At 35.8% G+C, this 17,011-nt stretch overlaps 2 protein-coding genes across 4 annotated transcripts; both read left to right on the forward strand.

Moving 5' to 3' along the window:
- Nucleotides 1-180: 180 nt before the first annotated feature.
- On the forward strand, nt 181-7,824 carry LOC18054162 (FGGY carbohydrate kinase domain-containing protein). Its single transcript, XM_006453363.2, has 15 exons — nt 181-568; nt 1,276-1,355; nt 1,607-1,724; nt 1,835-2,013; nt 2,963-3,045; nt 3,172-3,356; nt 3,892-3,953; nt 4,142-4,250; nt 4,339-4,458; nt 4,860-4,979; nt 5,145-5,265; nt 5,356-5,512; nt 6,394-6,466; nt 6,809-6,936; nt 7,547-7,824. Exons 1-15 carry the CDS (start codon nt 361-363, stop codon nt 7,667-7,669), a joined length of 1,866 nt encoding a protein of 621 aa, XP_006453426.1. The 5' UTR covers nt 181-360; the 3' UTR covers nt 7,670-7,824.
- A 3,270-nt stretch (nt 7,825-11,094) lies between these two features.
- Nucleotides 11,095-17,011, forward strand: LOC18054163. 3 transcript variants are annotated; one of them, XM_024177361.1, is made up of 10 exons: nt 11,095-11,447; nt 11,551-14,015; nt 14,093-14,197; nt 14,357-14,509; nt 15,015-15,178; nt 15,362-15,509; nt 15,655-15,777; nt 15,902-15,989; nt 16,087-16,520; nt 16,613-17,011. In XM_024177361.1, the coding sequence occupies exons 2-9, from the start codon at nt 11,736-11,738 to the stop codon at nt 16,251-16,253; spliced, it is 3,228 nt and encodes a 1,075-aa protein (XP_024033129.1). In that variant the 5' UTR covers nt 11,095-11,447; nt 11,551-11,735; the 3' UTR covers nt 16,254-16,520; nt 16,613-17,011. The 3 variants fall into 3 exon arrangements, with proteins under 3 accessions (XP_024033129.1, XP_006453428.1, XP_006453429.1); XM_006453365.2 differs by having other exon boundaries at nt 11,095-11,302; XM_006453366.2 differs by having other exon boundaries at nt 11,095-14,015.

The following is a 17,011-nucleotide window of genomic DNA, read 5'->3' on the forward strand; positions in this document are numbered from 1 at the left end:
ACACAATGCTACACAAATTTTCAAATTGAAAAAAAGGGCTAATGTTTTAGTTTAAGAATGCGTGTGTCATTTTTGTTATTGTAATTAGAATATTAAAAAATAATAATTAAACTGATGCATTAATAGATCACCGTTGGCAGTCATTAAACAGAATTATTAAAAAACACTCAAAAATCAGAACGGAAAATCCAAAGGAAACTCCAAAATTATCAATCAAATCAAAACTGAGTGCTTCTGTTCTGAAGGGAGAAGGGGAAAAAAAAAAACAACTGAGTGAAAAAGAAAATTTACAGAAATTATTGAAATTGAAAAGATAATTCGAATCATATAAAAATAAAAAAGGGAGGGAACGAAAGAGAAATGTCCGGTGATAAAAGAAGAGCGTGGGCCGATACGACGCCACTTCTTGACCAAAAACACCGATCTTCTATCTCTCCAATCTATAACACCAACCGCATATCCTACGCCGCCGGCGGCCTCCTCGAGATGGCCTACGCCACCGCACCTCCCGCTCGTTCCCGCTCCGTCTTTCTCGGCGTCGACGTCGGCACTGGCAGTGCCCGCGCAGGTCAATGAAATGATCGCTCGATTATAGTTTTAAATTTCCTGAAACCATAAAACACAGTTTCTTTTAAATTTCCTGAAACCATAAAACACAGTTTCTAGTAAGAAACAAGAATTAGACAACAAAATGTATAAACTTCTTTGAATATTTATTATTTTATTTTATTTTTCCACCAATGAAATCATTGGTTGATTACAAATTAGTTGACCCTTGTCTTATCGAAGAAACTGAAATTTCTTTATAAACTTGTGTTAACATTAAGAATTTCGTATAAGACTGCTAGCACCAAGTGTGCCAGTTACACACATGCACACATACATACGCAGACACTTTAACTTCACCGTAATTCTGATTTGAGCGGACTTAGGATATGTTTGGGATTGAGGTGGTATGTTTTTTGACTCACAGCTGTTGTTAGTGCCTGTTGTTAGGCGGAATCACTAGATGTTAAATATAGATGGGATGAGTGGTAAGTGTTAGCTGCTGTGTAAAAGTAGGTGTTCACTGAACACTTATAGCTGCCATGGTTTTAAAGTTAGGTAGCAGCATAGTAGTCTTGAGCATAGTTTTAGTTTCAAGACTAGAAGAATTCCTATCAGTCGTTTTATGTACATAATTGTCCATGTCCTATTAGGAAAGATCAATATGAATATTACTCTTCTGAGATTTTGTAATAGTTTATTGATTGTTCTTGCTGCTTGATGATACAGGTTTGTTTGATGAGAGTGGAAAACTTCTTGGATCTGCTAGTAGCCCAATACAAATATGGAAAGAGGGTGACTGCATTGAGGTACTTTGTTAGTATTGATTACTTACTACATGCACGAGAAGTTAGGTGCACAGATCATCTTTAACTTCCTAATAATTTCTGATGTGTTGTAAGTGCATCAAAGGAAGTTCTTGAAACGATTGAAGTGCTATTGGGTAGGAAAAAAATCGAAGAAAAATGTGGAGGACAGTATGACTTTAATTCACAACTGTAAATGTTGAAATGCTTGGTCTAATAATACTTTTTGTTTTCATCTTTAATTTCAAAATCAGCAATCATCAACGGATATTTGGCATGCAATCTGTGCTGCTGTTGATTCAGCTTGCTCTCTTGCAAATGTTGACGGGGAAGAAGTAAAGGGCGTGGGTTTTGCAGCCACTTGTTCGCTTGGTTCGTGACTAATTCTTCAAGAATACTGTGACAAAACACTTTATTTTGGATGTTATGAGAAATGACGCCTACTATGATTTCACAATTTGGATAAAATGGTTTCTTTGCAGTTGCAGTGGATGCTGATGGCTCTCCAGTTTCAGTTTCTTGGAATGGTGATTCTAGGAGAAACATTATCGTGTGGATGGACCATAGAGCTGTAAAGCAAGCTGAGAAGATCAATTCTCGCAATTCACCAGTGTTACAATACTGTGGTGGAGCTGTTTCCCCTGAGATGCAGCCACCAAAGGTATCTGAGCGGCTGTTCTATCCATCTAAGACACATGGCATGGCACGAGAATATAAAGGAATCAGAAAACAATAAGCTATTTATCCTTCTGTTTTACTCAATTTGATAGTGAGTTATGGTTGATTCGAGGCACTCAATTTGATTTTCCGTCTTTCTGAAATGGCCATTTATGCACAGTAAATGAATGATTCCTCTTTTATTTTTGTTGTGTATTTGTTCGTTTTTATTATTATTATTTTATTTTATTTTTAATTTTTGCGTGGCTGTTCTGGAAGAGAGGGGGGGGGGGGGGTTGCTGGGGTGGGGTGAGCTTCATTAGAGTTTTACGTATTTCGCACTTTAATTGACTTGTGAGTTTTCTTGGTGCAATTTACACGTTTGAGACCTTTAATTAGGGATTTGCTTTGTTAAAAGCATCATCTTTCTGTTAAAAGCACACTTTAACCAGGCAAACTTGGCTTATATAGAAATTTGTGGGAGTGAATCGAGGATGAAAAACTTGACTTTATAATTGTAAATTTCAATTTTTTTTTGAGGAACTGATGTGAGTTTAGTTTGATTGGACTGGGTAGTTGCTAGGGTGTTGCGTTCTGATTTTGTTGGAAGAAAAATATTAGGGCATTAGGTGATGATTGCTTTTAATTTTTATCCTGAGGCTATGGGTTTTCCTTGGATTCTTGGTTCAAGTTGTCAAGTTATATGAAATCGAAAGCCATTACAAGCTCCAAATACATAATGCTGGTTAAGATATAATTTTATGTTCTGCGATACTTGTGCAATTTTATTGTTTCTGATCATGGTGGTTACTTGCACTTAACGGGTTATTTCCCTCATGTCTCAACTTTGAGTTGAACGAATGATTCGTTTTCTTTTCTTTTTTAATTCCTTTTGTTTCTGGTGGGGGTGTTTAACATGTCTGATTTTCGATTTTTAATTTTTTGTGCGGCAGCTTTTATGGGTGAAAGAAAATTTGCGAGAATCTTGGTCGATGGTATTTAGGTGGATGGACTTGAGTGATTGGTTGTCGTATAGGTACTTGGACCTGCTAGTCCTGAATTATTATAATCTTTTTTATGACTAGACGTCATTCTTTTCCATTAAGTCAATTGTTTATTGTGTTTTTATTAAATGAACTTGTCCTTATTTTGTGCATTCCAGGGCAACAGGAGATGACACCCGAAGTCTATGCACCACAGTGTGCAAATGGACTTACCTTGGTCATGCACATATGCAACAGATGAATGAGAAAGGTTTTCGAGACATGGAAGCTTGTGGGTGGGATGACGAATTCTGGGAGGAGATTGGCTTGGGTGATCTCATAGATGGGCATCATGCGAAGATTGGTATGTTTGTATATTTCTTTTGTTTAGTTCTTTCTGTATTAATGCGGACATAAGCTGCATGCATGGACAATTAATGATCAAAATTTAAGTTCTTTGCTGTTCAATATCTAAAAGCTATTTTGTCATTTCTAAGTTAGAGAAATTTTATTTCGTTTGGTAACTTAAGAAACCCAGATCAAGCTGCAATTATCAGAATGCCAGAACTACATTCTTGTAATGTTTGATTTATAAAGGCTGTTTCTTTCTCATTTGATTCATTGATGGATCAGTAATTTTCTCACCTGATTACACTAGAATTATGTATTCTTTATATATGCCTCTATGCTCTCTATAAGGTTGATCTGACACTCCATAAGCCTTACAATGTATTTGCAGTTTGTAATGTATTTGAGAGGCTTTATTTGCCACAAACAATATTCTAAATGTTCCTATGAAATGATAAAAATAGTGAGTTGAAAACTCATTTGGTGGTGTATTGTACAAGCGCATTTGCCAATGTTTGCTATTTTAATTTGACATAATTATGTGTCAACAGGACGGAGTGTAGCTTTCCCTGGCCATCCGTTGGGTTCTGGCCTTACTCCTGCTGCTGCAAAGGCAAGAAATTTTGTACTGAAGATTTCAAATTGATCGCGCCCTTGAGGTCCACTGACAAAGCAAACACATTTATTTAGATAGAATGTGCAAATACACATCCTTTTCAATGGGCTTTAGGGGGTGTTTCTTTCTCTATTGTAATATGTAGTGGCTAGTATTATTCTCTTCAGAAAATTATCTTATTGCAGGAACTCGGGCTGGTACCTGGAACTCCTGTTGGGACTTCGCTGATTGATGCTCATGCTGGAGGTGTGGGAGTAATGGAAAGTGTGCCTGAGTCAGTTTCTGAAGCCAAAGGTTATTGCTGACTAGATAAACTTTTTCCTCGTACCAGTTGCAACTTGATTACATTCTGTTCAATCTTGCAAATATTATATATGTTCAGAGAATGAAGAGGAAGCTATATGCCACCGTATGGTGTTAGTCTGTGGCACTTCTACTTGCCATATGGCTGTATCACGGAACAAGTTGTTTATTCCTGGAGTGTGGGGGCCATTTTGGTCAGGTACATCGATAAATTTTCTCTCAGTCTTCTGTTCAGAAAGTTTATGTGAGGATTTGGAGCTTTCTTGTGCGCAAACTCTTGCCTACATGAATTTTCTGTATATATATCTTTTTGTTTTTAGAATTTTGAAAGGCTTCTTTGCAACTTATTTCAATTCTTTTTCCAACTCGAATTAACATGAAATATCATACCATAAGTTTCACTTTGCCATGGATCAAAGCTTGGGTCACCTTGATTTTAAGGATAGTTCATTGACCAAATTAAATTAAAATTTCATTGTATAAATTTTAGGCAAATATAAGTACCTTCTGGAGAGCTAGGAGTTTCTTTGCAGTTCTGTCACAGACAAGTCTTAAGAGAGTGTATATTAATGTAAACTTCCTTTTGCTTCTGTTTTCCAGCAATGGTGCCTAAATTCTGGCTAACAGAAGGCGGGCAGAGTGCTACTGGTGCGTTGTTAGATTACATAATTGAAAATCATGTTGCTTCTCGAAGCCTTGCTAACCGTGCTGCTTCTCGACGTAAGCTATTTGTTGCTGATTTTTTCAGATACTTATTTTCTCTTGTCTCTTTATCTGAACTCAGTTCATTTAAATATATGGGTGATGTAAATTTTTTTGCTTCTCTTTGCATGCATATCTGGCTTAGTCTTTTTTAATTTTTTTTTTTCCTCCTATATGTTCCAGATGTATCCCTCTTTGAACTTCTGAACGGCACTTTAGAATCAATGATGCATGAGAGGAACTCTCCTTTTGTTGCTGCTCTGACTGAAGATATACACGTTCTTCCTGACTTCCATGGAAACAGGTAAATAGTTAAAAGCATGATGTACGGTTCTAGGTGGTAGTGCCCAAATATGTGTTGCAACTGTATGCTACTAAGTTTGTGATGGCACAGGTCTCCTATTGCTGATCCGAAATCAAAAGGAATAATATGTGGTATGACACTCGATTCAAGTGAGAAACAGCTGGCTCTTTTATACCTCGCCACTGTACAGGGCATTGCCTATGGTACACGTCACATTGTGGAGCACTGCAATGGCCATGGTCATAAAGTAAGCGAACATATTTTTCACTCAGTGTTCTATTTGTCACAATCTAGAACAGTTAGAAGTTTTTTATGAAATGAACTGTCAGATCATCTATACTAAGTTTCTCTACTCTATATGCTTCTGGCTCGCCTTTCAGAACTCTTTTTGTTCCATTAATTAATACATTTGGTGGTAGAAATAGTTATTGAAACTGGAAGAACTTGCATATGCCAAGAGACTGAAACATGCCTCACAATTACTTGACTTTTTAGCTATTTAGTGTAACAGCACAACTGCTACACAATCATGTCTGTAACATTGCCTGACGTCCCTGCTGCTCAAGTGAGACCCCTTTTCTTCTTTGTTTCTATGATTAACAAGGACCCATATGAACTGCCTTCCATTTTGTGTTTGTATGAGGATAAACGGAGGTGAAAGTTTTGAGTTTACCAGAAGAGAAACTTGTCACTATAAGATATTAATTTCAAACGTGGGATAACCCACAATGGCTTTAGTTGAAAAGAAATCCAGGTTGTTCAGCAACCCAATCCATTGCCTTGTGTTTGAGCTTTAATTTTTCTGGTCATTTTTTTGACTTGCGTTTGCTAAAGAAACATGTAGATCACTCTATAGCTTAGCAAAAAAATGCTTTTACATATGTTAACTTTCTGATGGCCAATTAAGATGTCTGGTTTGGACAATCAACGGAAGTTGGTCCTGAAAATTCTTGGTCAAGAAGGTTCTGATACAAAATTAACTTGCAATCAACCATCGTAAATGAATTTCATTTGTGTACATGTGTTTTTTTATGTAGGGCTGTTATGACTTTAAGTGATAATTATTTGGTTATTGACTTATCAGTTTCGCAACTCTTATCTATTATATGTTTCTTTCGTCATTTGCAGATTGACACATTACTTGCCTGCGGTGGCCTTGCCAAGAACCCCTTGTTCCTTCAACAACATGCAGATATTATTGGTATCTCTTCCTGTCTTCCTCAGTCTCCACCTTCCCTTTGCTTGTGGCCTTCTGTTGTATTTATATATCTAGAACACACATGTACGTACAGATAGATGGTTAAATACACAAGTCGGTGTGCGTATATACATATGATCGAAATTTATGGGTTACTCTTGTTCTGGTATGATATCTAAGTCATATAACAGGACCCCTGCTTAGCTATGTTTGTATGTAATCAAATTCTTCTTATGTCAAGAAGTGAAAAATCTTTTGCATTACAGAGGATGTTGATAGAAGCCTTTTGGCATTTTTTGACACAAATTGACAAACTTGTGGCCTTCTTGCTCATAATTGGTGCAGGTTGCCCTATTATACTTCCACGTGAAAATGAGTCTGTGCTCTTGGGTGCTGCTATCCTTGGTGCCGTTGCAGCAAAGAGGTACTCTAGTCTCATTGAGGCCATGAAGGCAATGAATGCAGCTGGTCAGGTATGTATGACAGTCGGTTTTTACCTTCTAACATATTTGTATCTAGTATATATTACAAGAGACAAAGAAGCAAAAATTTGCCAGTTGATCCTGTGCTTTTTTTACTCATTTTTGTTCCTGGAGGCAAGCCAGTATGGCGTTTCCTACCAATAATTAACTAAGACATTTCCCCACTGGTAGACTTATGATAACATACATTGCATTAAAAAGTTTTTGCTTCTGTGTTCATTGGTGGGGCTCAATGTTAGGAATATATGGAATCTTGTGAGCAATTATGGATTTTCCACCCTCATCTCGCACCAACATCATCCCTAAGATTTTGACTTTTCTTTTGAGAAATACTTGATGGTCCATGTAACTCGATGCCCTTTGATTCCCATTTGCGGACTGTAGGTTTCTTTAGCATGAAAAGTAATTAGTCATAATAGTATTACCTGTGCTGAGCCCCATATTGCCTCTGCATGATTACTTAATAATATCAGATGAACATTTTCCGAAATTGGTGTTCATTGTATATGTTCCCAGAGTCATTCATGTTGGCTTCTTTTAAGCAAAAAGTTGATATCCCTGGCATATATTTCTATTTTCACATATACTTGAATATGCGCAGGTTATACACCCATCAAAAGACCCAAAGGTGAAGAAGTATCATGATGCAAAATATCATATTTTCCGTGAGCTTTACGAGCAACAGGTATCTCAGCGATCAATAATGGCACAAGCTTTGGCATAGGGTATCTGCTGCCAGGTTCAAATCAAACTTGCTCCCTGACAATGTAAAAATGTTTACTGTTTCGTACAGTTTTTTTTACTCTTTTTGTTTTTTTCTTTCGTCTTCTTGGTCTCATAAATGACGAATCTCAAAAGAATCAAACTGCCTTGTAAAAAGTTTACATCTTAAATTTCTTTTATCCCAAATCTAATCTCAAGTGATGTGTCATTCATTGAGTAATGGGTAATTTTTTATAAAATTTAAGTGAATTAATTGTATTATTTTATTAATCAATTGATGATTGTCACATCATTATAAAATAATTTTTTATTTACCATAATTTTTTGGGGTAAAAAAATTTAGAACTACTCATGTGGAATACAAATTACAATGCATTAACTTTTTTTTTAAAAAAAAATTGATAGAAGAGAAATAAAGGTAGAGATGATAAAATTAATTGCATGGCCAGTTGGCCACGGTGTGATAGAAATTAACTAGAGTTTAAAAGCTTCAAAAAGATCGGCATTGATATTTCCATTTTCAATTGAAATAAGCTATTCATTGATATTTCCATTTTCTAATTAATCATTCAGTAAAAAATTCTTTCGAATCACAATGCAAACATACCATCAATGAAACGCAGATTAAGCAATTATTGGACTAGCGGGTAGTTGTATTATAATTATACACATCGCGTTGCAAAGGTTGCATCGATCAAACATTTTCATGAAAGTAATAATGCTGTGGGCAGGATTTTCTTTGAAGCCTCATATTTAAAGGTGAATTTGGCTCATCGTTAATATTACATTATCTCACAGTTCACTCAACTTCATGACATCATTTTCAATGAAATTATCTAGCATCGTAAATAAGGTTTTCTTTATTAAAAAAACGAGGGCAATTGATTGGGGCAGTACACTTCTTTAAGTCGACGTGGGATAATAGGCTTGGACCTCTTCATGAGGGCTAACGGCCCACTAAGTGTAAAGTACGAATGTGTTCTGTGGATGCAAAAACCCTAACTCAACTAGATCTATTAGGCTAAACAATTATCTAAGGACCAAATCTTACTAAATGTAGCCCACATAAACCAATTAAGGTCAACGAACTCAATTGACAAGAATAAAAGAAAAAGGTTTTTTGAAGACATATTTAATCTAACTTACTACCGTTAAAAATAAGGTAAAAAAAAGATTGGCCAAGTGTCCACTTTTATGTTATTAAATTACAACAAATGTAATCTAGAAATTGGGAAAGAAAAACAAACTACTATGTAATAGAACAAACAAAAGCATTATATTAAATAAAAAACAAAAACAAAAGCATTATATTATTATTAATTACGTAAAAGTAAATGACAAAAGTGAAAGGCCCGGGCATACTTGCGTGCATTCGGGTCTTAACTGATCGTTTTTGATCTTGTGCCATCTGTCACCTAATTATTGGCTATATAATCTTCTGGCACGAGAAAGTGAAGCTCACTGCCAGCGCTTGGGCTTTTGCTCCATCACTGCTCCGCAAATTTATATGACGCCACGTCGCCATCTATCAAATTATATTTTCATTTTTCAAAATAAATAAATTATAAGGGTGTCTTTATGTTACATTTAATGTAACATACACAACTCATCTTAACCACATAAATTATGAATCTTATAATTTTATATAGCTGAGATGAATTGTGTAAGTTACATTAACCGTAACTTATCACTTGCCAAATTATAAATGTGTCTTCTAAAATAAAATTTCGATTTCTCCTTTTCTATAAAACGAGATCAGATTTGTGCAGTTGTCCAATCTTGGGGAAAAAAAACTATTACTGTGATTGGATGCCTAATCTTATCCATCTATATTATTTAATTCACATAATATGTCTAAATTTTTTCAACTTCTTATTATTATTATTATTATACAACAAAGTATTGCGATTTAACTACTATGTACCCATCTTAATTCGACATATTTATTTGTTTGCTTTTATTTGATAACAATTCATTTTTTTATAAAAGCTAAACTGTATATTGATTAGATAATATGGTTATTTTAGTAACAGAAATAACTCATAATTCTATGCAAAATCAAACAGTTTTCTAAATATAAAAATTAATAAAGGAATATTATTATTTTACCACATAATATTTTCTGATTAATTATTTTTTCCCATTTAATATTTCAATTTTTATTATTTATTACTAAACCGTTAAAGTTAATTCAATTTTAATGAAAATTGTAATAAAAATCTATTTTACATCTAAAATGTGTAATTGTAATTTAATCTCTAAATTAAAAATACAAAATTAATTATGTATAAAGAAACATTACTTTCATCAGTTATAAAAGAATCAATTGATAAAATTACAAATATTATACCTCGTGAAATTCTTAAAATACTAAATATACTATAATTTCTAAAATACCCTAGTCACATCAATATTTTATTAATGGAGTTAATGGTTTAATGATAAAATGTTGAAAACTAAAACATTAAATGCAAAAGAGTAAGTGTTAGAAAACTTCGGTAGTAAAATAATATATCAAAAAAATCAAGTGGTAAAATAAAAATATCTAATAAATAAATAAAAGATAGTGAGGCACATCCAAAAATTTATCAAGTATATAAGGAGATAAGGTAATTAATTTACTTAAAAATTATGAAAAATTATCTTCACATCACCTAAGATGAAATTTGAAAGGATATATTTTGAAGGTCTAAAGCTTCTATATTACAGCCCTATGCAATGAATGTAACACAACAAGTCAAGAACATGTTCTATTTTCCATAAACTTAAAAACTAACAACGGATATTTTAATTAAAGTTACAATAAAAAAAAACCGATAAAATAAAAAATATTTTCAACAACAAATCTTCGTATGGGACATAACAACTGACCCCTTAAGCTTTTACGGAATTAAAAATTAGAGACATAATAAATTGTTTTGTTGACAAAGGGCCCTATCTTAGTTCTTAGGAGCACCCATTTCCTTGACTTGTTCTTCTAAATGGTGGTTATCACCTCTTTGCATCAAGATTGAGGTCGAAGCGTATCTTCCTATGGAACTTAACTAAATTGCATTCTAATATATCTCAACTATCCGGTGAACATAAACTTGTGTTAACAATTCAATTAAAGAATAATTTTGATAATTTATCTCAATTAATTTAACATCCCATATATTATAAAATTTTAAGGAAATAATATTCAATGTAATTAGAGCATTAGAATTTTACGAGCGGAGAGGGAATTGAATAAAAGAATATAAATATACAATTATTTGTGTTTTTATTAAAACTCAAGAATCCGAATATTATTATCCGAAAATTCATTTTTTGTATTTTTTAATTTACAAAAGTCATTTTTAAATTTTAATCCACGGGTGATGGGATTTTAGAATAAGATGGCATATTCGAAAATGAAGATGATAAATAGAAAGATGCTGAGGAGAACGGAAAAACCAGCTAGTGCCACGTGTGACGCTACCTGGCGCACAGGCATCGCATCTTTGCATTTTTGCATTCGCACCCCCAAGAACATAACACAACCAGACTCTTCTTCTTTCTTCATCTGCGTCTCCTTTTAATCACAACACCACCCTTTTATCATAATTTATTGATAAGAAAAGAAGAATCTTGAATTGGGCTTGTCTCATTTCAGGTACTCTTATTTATTAAAGACTCCATCTTTTTTAATTTCTAAATCGGCAACTTTGGGGTTGTTTTGTTGAATTCTTGATTCAGGATTGAAGGATGAGTTGTCTTTATGCTTAGTTTTGATTAAAAAATTGAGTGTTTTTATCTGGGTATGCTTTTTTCTAATTTTTTTTTCTGAACATTTGATGGTTTTTTGGCACTTTTGATGAGTTCATATATGGATAATTTGTTCATTTGCTTTGCTAAATGTAGACACAATGAGAAACTCTTGTATTGTGCCTTTGAGTTTTGGGCGGAAATTGCCAAGCTTATGAGCATAGTTGTGTGAGTTTTATGCACTCCATGTGTAATAAAGATATTGGATTCTTGAGCCAATCTTTATTACACTCCGAGCACAATCGATTATCAGCAAACCGGTCACCAAGGCTGTACACCTGATGGATTCTCCGTCTCCTAACGTGCCTGGTTCGGGTTCAACCGCTGGTTCCAATGATGATGTCCCTCGTGTAAAGTTCTTGTGTAGCTTCTTAGGGAGAATTTTGCCTCGACCCCAAGATGGGAAATTGCGGTATGTGGGTGGAGAGACGCGAATTGTGAGCTTGCCAAGAGATGTGACCTATGAGGAGTTGATGAGTAGGATGAGGGAACTTTATGAGGGAGCAGTGGTGTTGAAGTACCAACAACCAGATGAGGATCTTGATGCTCTGGTGTCGGTTGTGAATGATGATGATGTGATTAACATGATGGAAGAGTATGAGAAGTTGGGCTCAGGTGATGGTTTTACAAGATTGAGGATTTTTCTGTTTTCACATTCGGACCAAGATGGTTCAAATCACTATGTTGATGGGGATGACCGTGAGTCAGAGAGGAGGTATGTGGATGCACTGAATAATATGAACGATGGTAATGATTTTAGGAAGTTGCAACATCCTGACTCTCCAGTGATTAGTTCAATTGATGACATCCATATGGCTGAGCGGTTCTTTAACACAATGAGTCTTGAGGGTGGCATTCATAACCAACCACAGTATAATCTTCATCAGCTTACAGTTCCTCATATGAATTCAGGGCAGCAGCAACAGCCTGTTTCTCAGAGGTATAATGAAATGGAAGGTCCGTGGAGTCCTGCATATTATTCTCCTAGGCATTATGGGCATCACGATCCTCCTAGACCGTTGCCAGAGTTTCCATCTTCACCTTCTTCTGCCCGGTTCCGCATGCCATTTGGAGAGGAGAGAGTTCCTGAAGAATATGCGAGGCAGCATGTAAATCATCATCCCACATATGAACCTCAGCCTCAATTTTCTGAAAATTTAATATGGATGCCACCTGGAAATGTTTCTGGAGACAAGAGTGGTTTTCCTGGTAATTTATTTCATGGCCATAATGTTTTTGATGGGAATGGTTTATGTGAGCACTGCAGGCTCACTTACCACAGAAATCAATTGCACTTGGATCAACCCAACATAGGCAATGGGCTTCCCCAGGTACCTCTTTCATGTGCTGAATGCCGCCAAAACAGGGAGAATTTAGTATTGAATGCTGAAGCAAAGTTGCCTGGTATGTACCCTAAAGATAATGACAGCCGATCGGTGTATAATGAAAGTCACTGTCATGAAAGAGGATGGGTTTTGCAGCATCAGTTGAATCCGAGGATTGAGGAAGCAAGAACTCATATGTCTGGAGCTGGAAGATTGAACGATCATTACTTGGTGGATGGTCCTGGCATGAATATTCCTCCGGGGCATGGTAATTTGGTGGATGGCCACCATGTCTCTCCAAATCATGCTCACCATCGAACAGGACCTGAAATGGGGAACGAACTGTTTCATGATCCAGCTGCAGCAGTGGTACCCCATCTGCACACTCCTTCAGCTGAAGAGCGAGTTGTGCGGTACGGGAATTTTCCTTATGGAGCAGATACTATTTACCCAGTGTCTCATGGACATGCAACTGCACAAAATTTGTGGAGAAATGTTCAGAACCCCATACATGTCACTCCTCTTGAAGCATCTGGCCCGGTTATTAATGGTTCCATTACTCCTGCTTATCTTAGGGGTGCAGTGGAGGGCAATCCACGGATTGCTGTTGGGGTGGACAGTCCAAATTCTTGGATTGATCCCTCGCAAAGAGTGCCTGGTTTCGAAGGTACAGTCACCCCTCCAGAATATTATTACAGCCAGACTCAAAAAATGAACCCTCAAAGTTATAATCAGCAAAACCAACTCCCAGATCCTGTGCACCAATCAGATTCTTTTTCAGCATTGGTTCAAGATAAATTGGTTTCTTCTACTACAGATTGCAATCTGGGTTTGAGAGTTAACAATGTTAGTGAAGCAGTTAGAACAGACGAGAATTGTAACCTTGGACAAGAAAAAGCAGCAAATCATGTTGTAAAGGTTGAAGAAACTGATGTGAAAAGATCTTGCTTAGAGCAGAATATGATTCCCGAAAAGCCTATTGGCTCAACTTCCCTGCTGGCCATGGAAGTGAGTGGTAATATTGAGAAGCCAGGTGAAAAATCTCCTTCTGATCGTCCAGAAGATTCGAAGCTTTTGGCTCACAATTTAAGTATCTTACCTGAGCTGATTGCTTCTGTAAAAAGAGCAGCGTTGGAAGGGGCAGAGGAGGTGAAAGCTAAAGTTGAAGAAAGTGATGATTCTGTAAAGCCTGATACAACGACAAAAGAAGCACCTGCAAATGAAGCTGAATTAGTGGTGAGCATGGAGTGAATCTAATTACCCAAAGTAGGATATTTTTTTCGTTCCCTTTTAATTGCCTGTTTTTCCTGTAGAACATTCATGGAGAAATAGAGATGGATTATGATAACGACACTGTCAAGACTTTGAAAATTGAGCCAACAATTGCTGAGGCTGAAGCTATTGCGAGGGGATTACAGGTTCCTCCTCTCTGTCTCATTCTTGTCATTAATATAATTGCTGCTTATTTTATGATTTCTTTCATCTGTATGATCTCATCTGAATAATGAGTCATTTTCCATATATGTTATGGTCTTTTATGCACTCTGGTCTAAGCAGTTTGCTCATTCTTTTTGCAGACAATTAAAAATGATGATCTAGAGGAGGTTCGAGAATTAGGTTCTGGAACATATGGATCTGTTTACCATGGGAAGTGGAGGGGTTCTGATGTAGCGATAAAGAGAATCAAAGCCAGCTGTTTTGCCGGGAAACCTTCTGAAAGAGAACGTTTGGTATATCCATATCATTCTTTCAGCTACTGTGAATCAACTGATGTAAAAACAATCATTGTTTTCAGTGTCATTGTCTTTACTGATGCATATATGATAGTAAAGATTAGTCTGCATTTAGGAAATTAGTAGTCTTATAGTCTTTTGACAGCTAATATTTTTAAAATAAACATAGCAACAACATTTAGAAGTACAATATATACTGAAATGATAGTACAATTACTGTCAAAATTTGACTAAAGGCATTTCAACAAAATTTTTGCTAGTTGTTTCAAGTCTTTTTCAATTGTTTGTTGCATATTCTGGTGGAGCCAGGAAACTTATATTGGCAACGGTGTTTCATTGATATGGACTTGATTTAATTCTCAGCATTGTACTCTTTGATGTCCTATCTATATGGGATTTGCTGAACCCTATCCATATGTCAACTGCTGTCATTTTTGCAACCCCTTCTATCTTGCTTGGAGTTGTTTGCACGATTATAGTTTTATCTATTTTGCTGTTGTAGATTGCAGATTTTTGGAAGGAGGCTCTGTTATTGAGTTCCTTGCATCATCCAAACGTTGTGTCTTTTTATGGCATAGTACGTGATGGTCCTGATGGATCTTTGGCAACCGTGACAGAATTCATGGTTAATGGGTCTTTGAAACAGTTTTTGCAGAAGAAGGACAGGTATGGTGATGGCACTTTAGTGAATTTGTTTTTTCGATTTTTTTGTTATTTTCTGCCTTTAAATTTTTTTTTTGTTCTGCTTAAAAAAGATTTGTACGGATGAAGATTCTTTAGATCTAGACTTATATGAAAGCAATACCATTGTTTAAATGTGGAAATCTGATTCTGTAATGTTTTGAATAGAACCATTGACCGTCGTAAGAGACTCATCATAGCTATGGATGCGGCATTTGGAATGGAGTATTTACATGGAAAGAACATCGTACATTTTGACTTGAAATGTGAAAATCTGTTGGTGAATATGAGAGACCCTCAGCGGCCTGTATGCAAGGTAATATTTTTAATGTTTGTGTATGGTTCTTTTCATATCAACTTTGCTTAGTCTCCTGTATTATATTCCGTGCCTACGTTCTTGTTTGGTTAAAGTATTAGAAGTTCTGAATTCTGCGCTAAGCTTCTTGTGCCTACTCTTTTAGATTGGTGATTTGGGCTTGTCGAAGGTGAAACAACAGACTTTAGTATCGGGAGGTGTTCGTGGAACTTTACCATGGATGGCACCTGAGCTCCTGAGTGGAAAAAGTCACATGGTAACAGAAAAGGTAACATTATTTAGTTTAAAATTCTGCTGTTTTCAACTTAAATGGTCCTATGACTGTTATTCTCTGGGTATTTTGTTTTTCTTCTTGCAATTTATTTTATGTTTTATTGATTTCTTTTCCATAGATTGATGTTTACTCATTTGGGATTGTTATGTGGGAACTGCTGACGGGGGATGAACCGTATGCTGATATGCATTGTGCTTCTATCATTGGTAAGCATAAAATAGTAGCAGACTGTATATTGTTTCCAATATGCGTGTCAATGTGTGATTTTGATCTTTGTATTTGTTTCTTAATTTTGATTTGCAGGAGGAATTGTGAATAACACATTACGCCCCCAAATTCCAACATGGTGTGATCCTGAATGGAGGTCTTTGATGGAAAGTTGTTGGGCCTCTGATCCAGCTGAGAGACCTTCGTTTTCAGAAATTTCTCGGAGGCTACGGAGTATGGCTGCTGCAATAAATGTGAAATAGATATATTATAACCGGTTGATTTCACATATTGCTCTGTCGTATTGGAATATGGAAACAATAAAAAAGAATATATAATTAAGTTTTAGATCACACCTGTCTTGGTTTTGAAGAATTGCAGGCTAATAAAGCCTTGGTGCATCGTTAATCAACCTTCTGTTGTACTGCCATGAAAGGGTATTGCAAGTACGCATAATTGTATGCGGCCTAAGAATCCACCCTGAAGACTTAATAAAACACCAATTCGAGCGGTGAATGCACAATCAGAATGTGAGTCTCCCTACTGCTTGTCCCTACATGGTATTATACTCTTTACCTTCCACTCAAACATGGTAACTAAGTGATCATTACTTCTCTTACAGGATTTTTGTTATTCTCGATATGATTATGATGGCGGTATAATGGGTGATGCGACTATTACCTGAAGTGGGACCAAGTTTTCTTCTGAAGTATTTGTACATAAGTTAGTAGTAATTAACGTGTTCTAATTTTTATCATGAGAGAACACAGGCATACATACTGCTTCAAAAATATCAGATGAACTTGGAACCAGTTGTTGGTTATAAACTATTTTGACGCGCTGCTTCATTTCCTTAAGTTTTTTCTCACCCGGAGTTTCTTGATATTTCATAAGATATACTCTTGGCTCTCCTATCGATGTATAATGTATATGATTATCTTCATGAGATCCTCAGAGATAATGTTTTCTGGAATAAAAATGCTGCTGTGAAGCTCTTCCTAGTATTATACGGTTTCCTGTA

The sequence above is a fragment of the Citrus clementina genome, unplaced genomic scaffold (genome assembly GCF_000493195.1).
Source record: "Citrus clementina cultivar Clemenules unplaced genomic scaffold, Citrus_clementina_v1.0 scaffold_1, whole genome shotgun sequence".
Classification (NCBI taxonomy): Eukaryota; Viridiplantae; Streptophyta; class Magnoliopsida; order Sapindales; family Rutaceae; genus Citrus; species Citrus x clementina.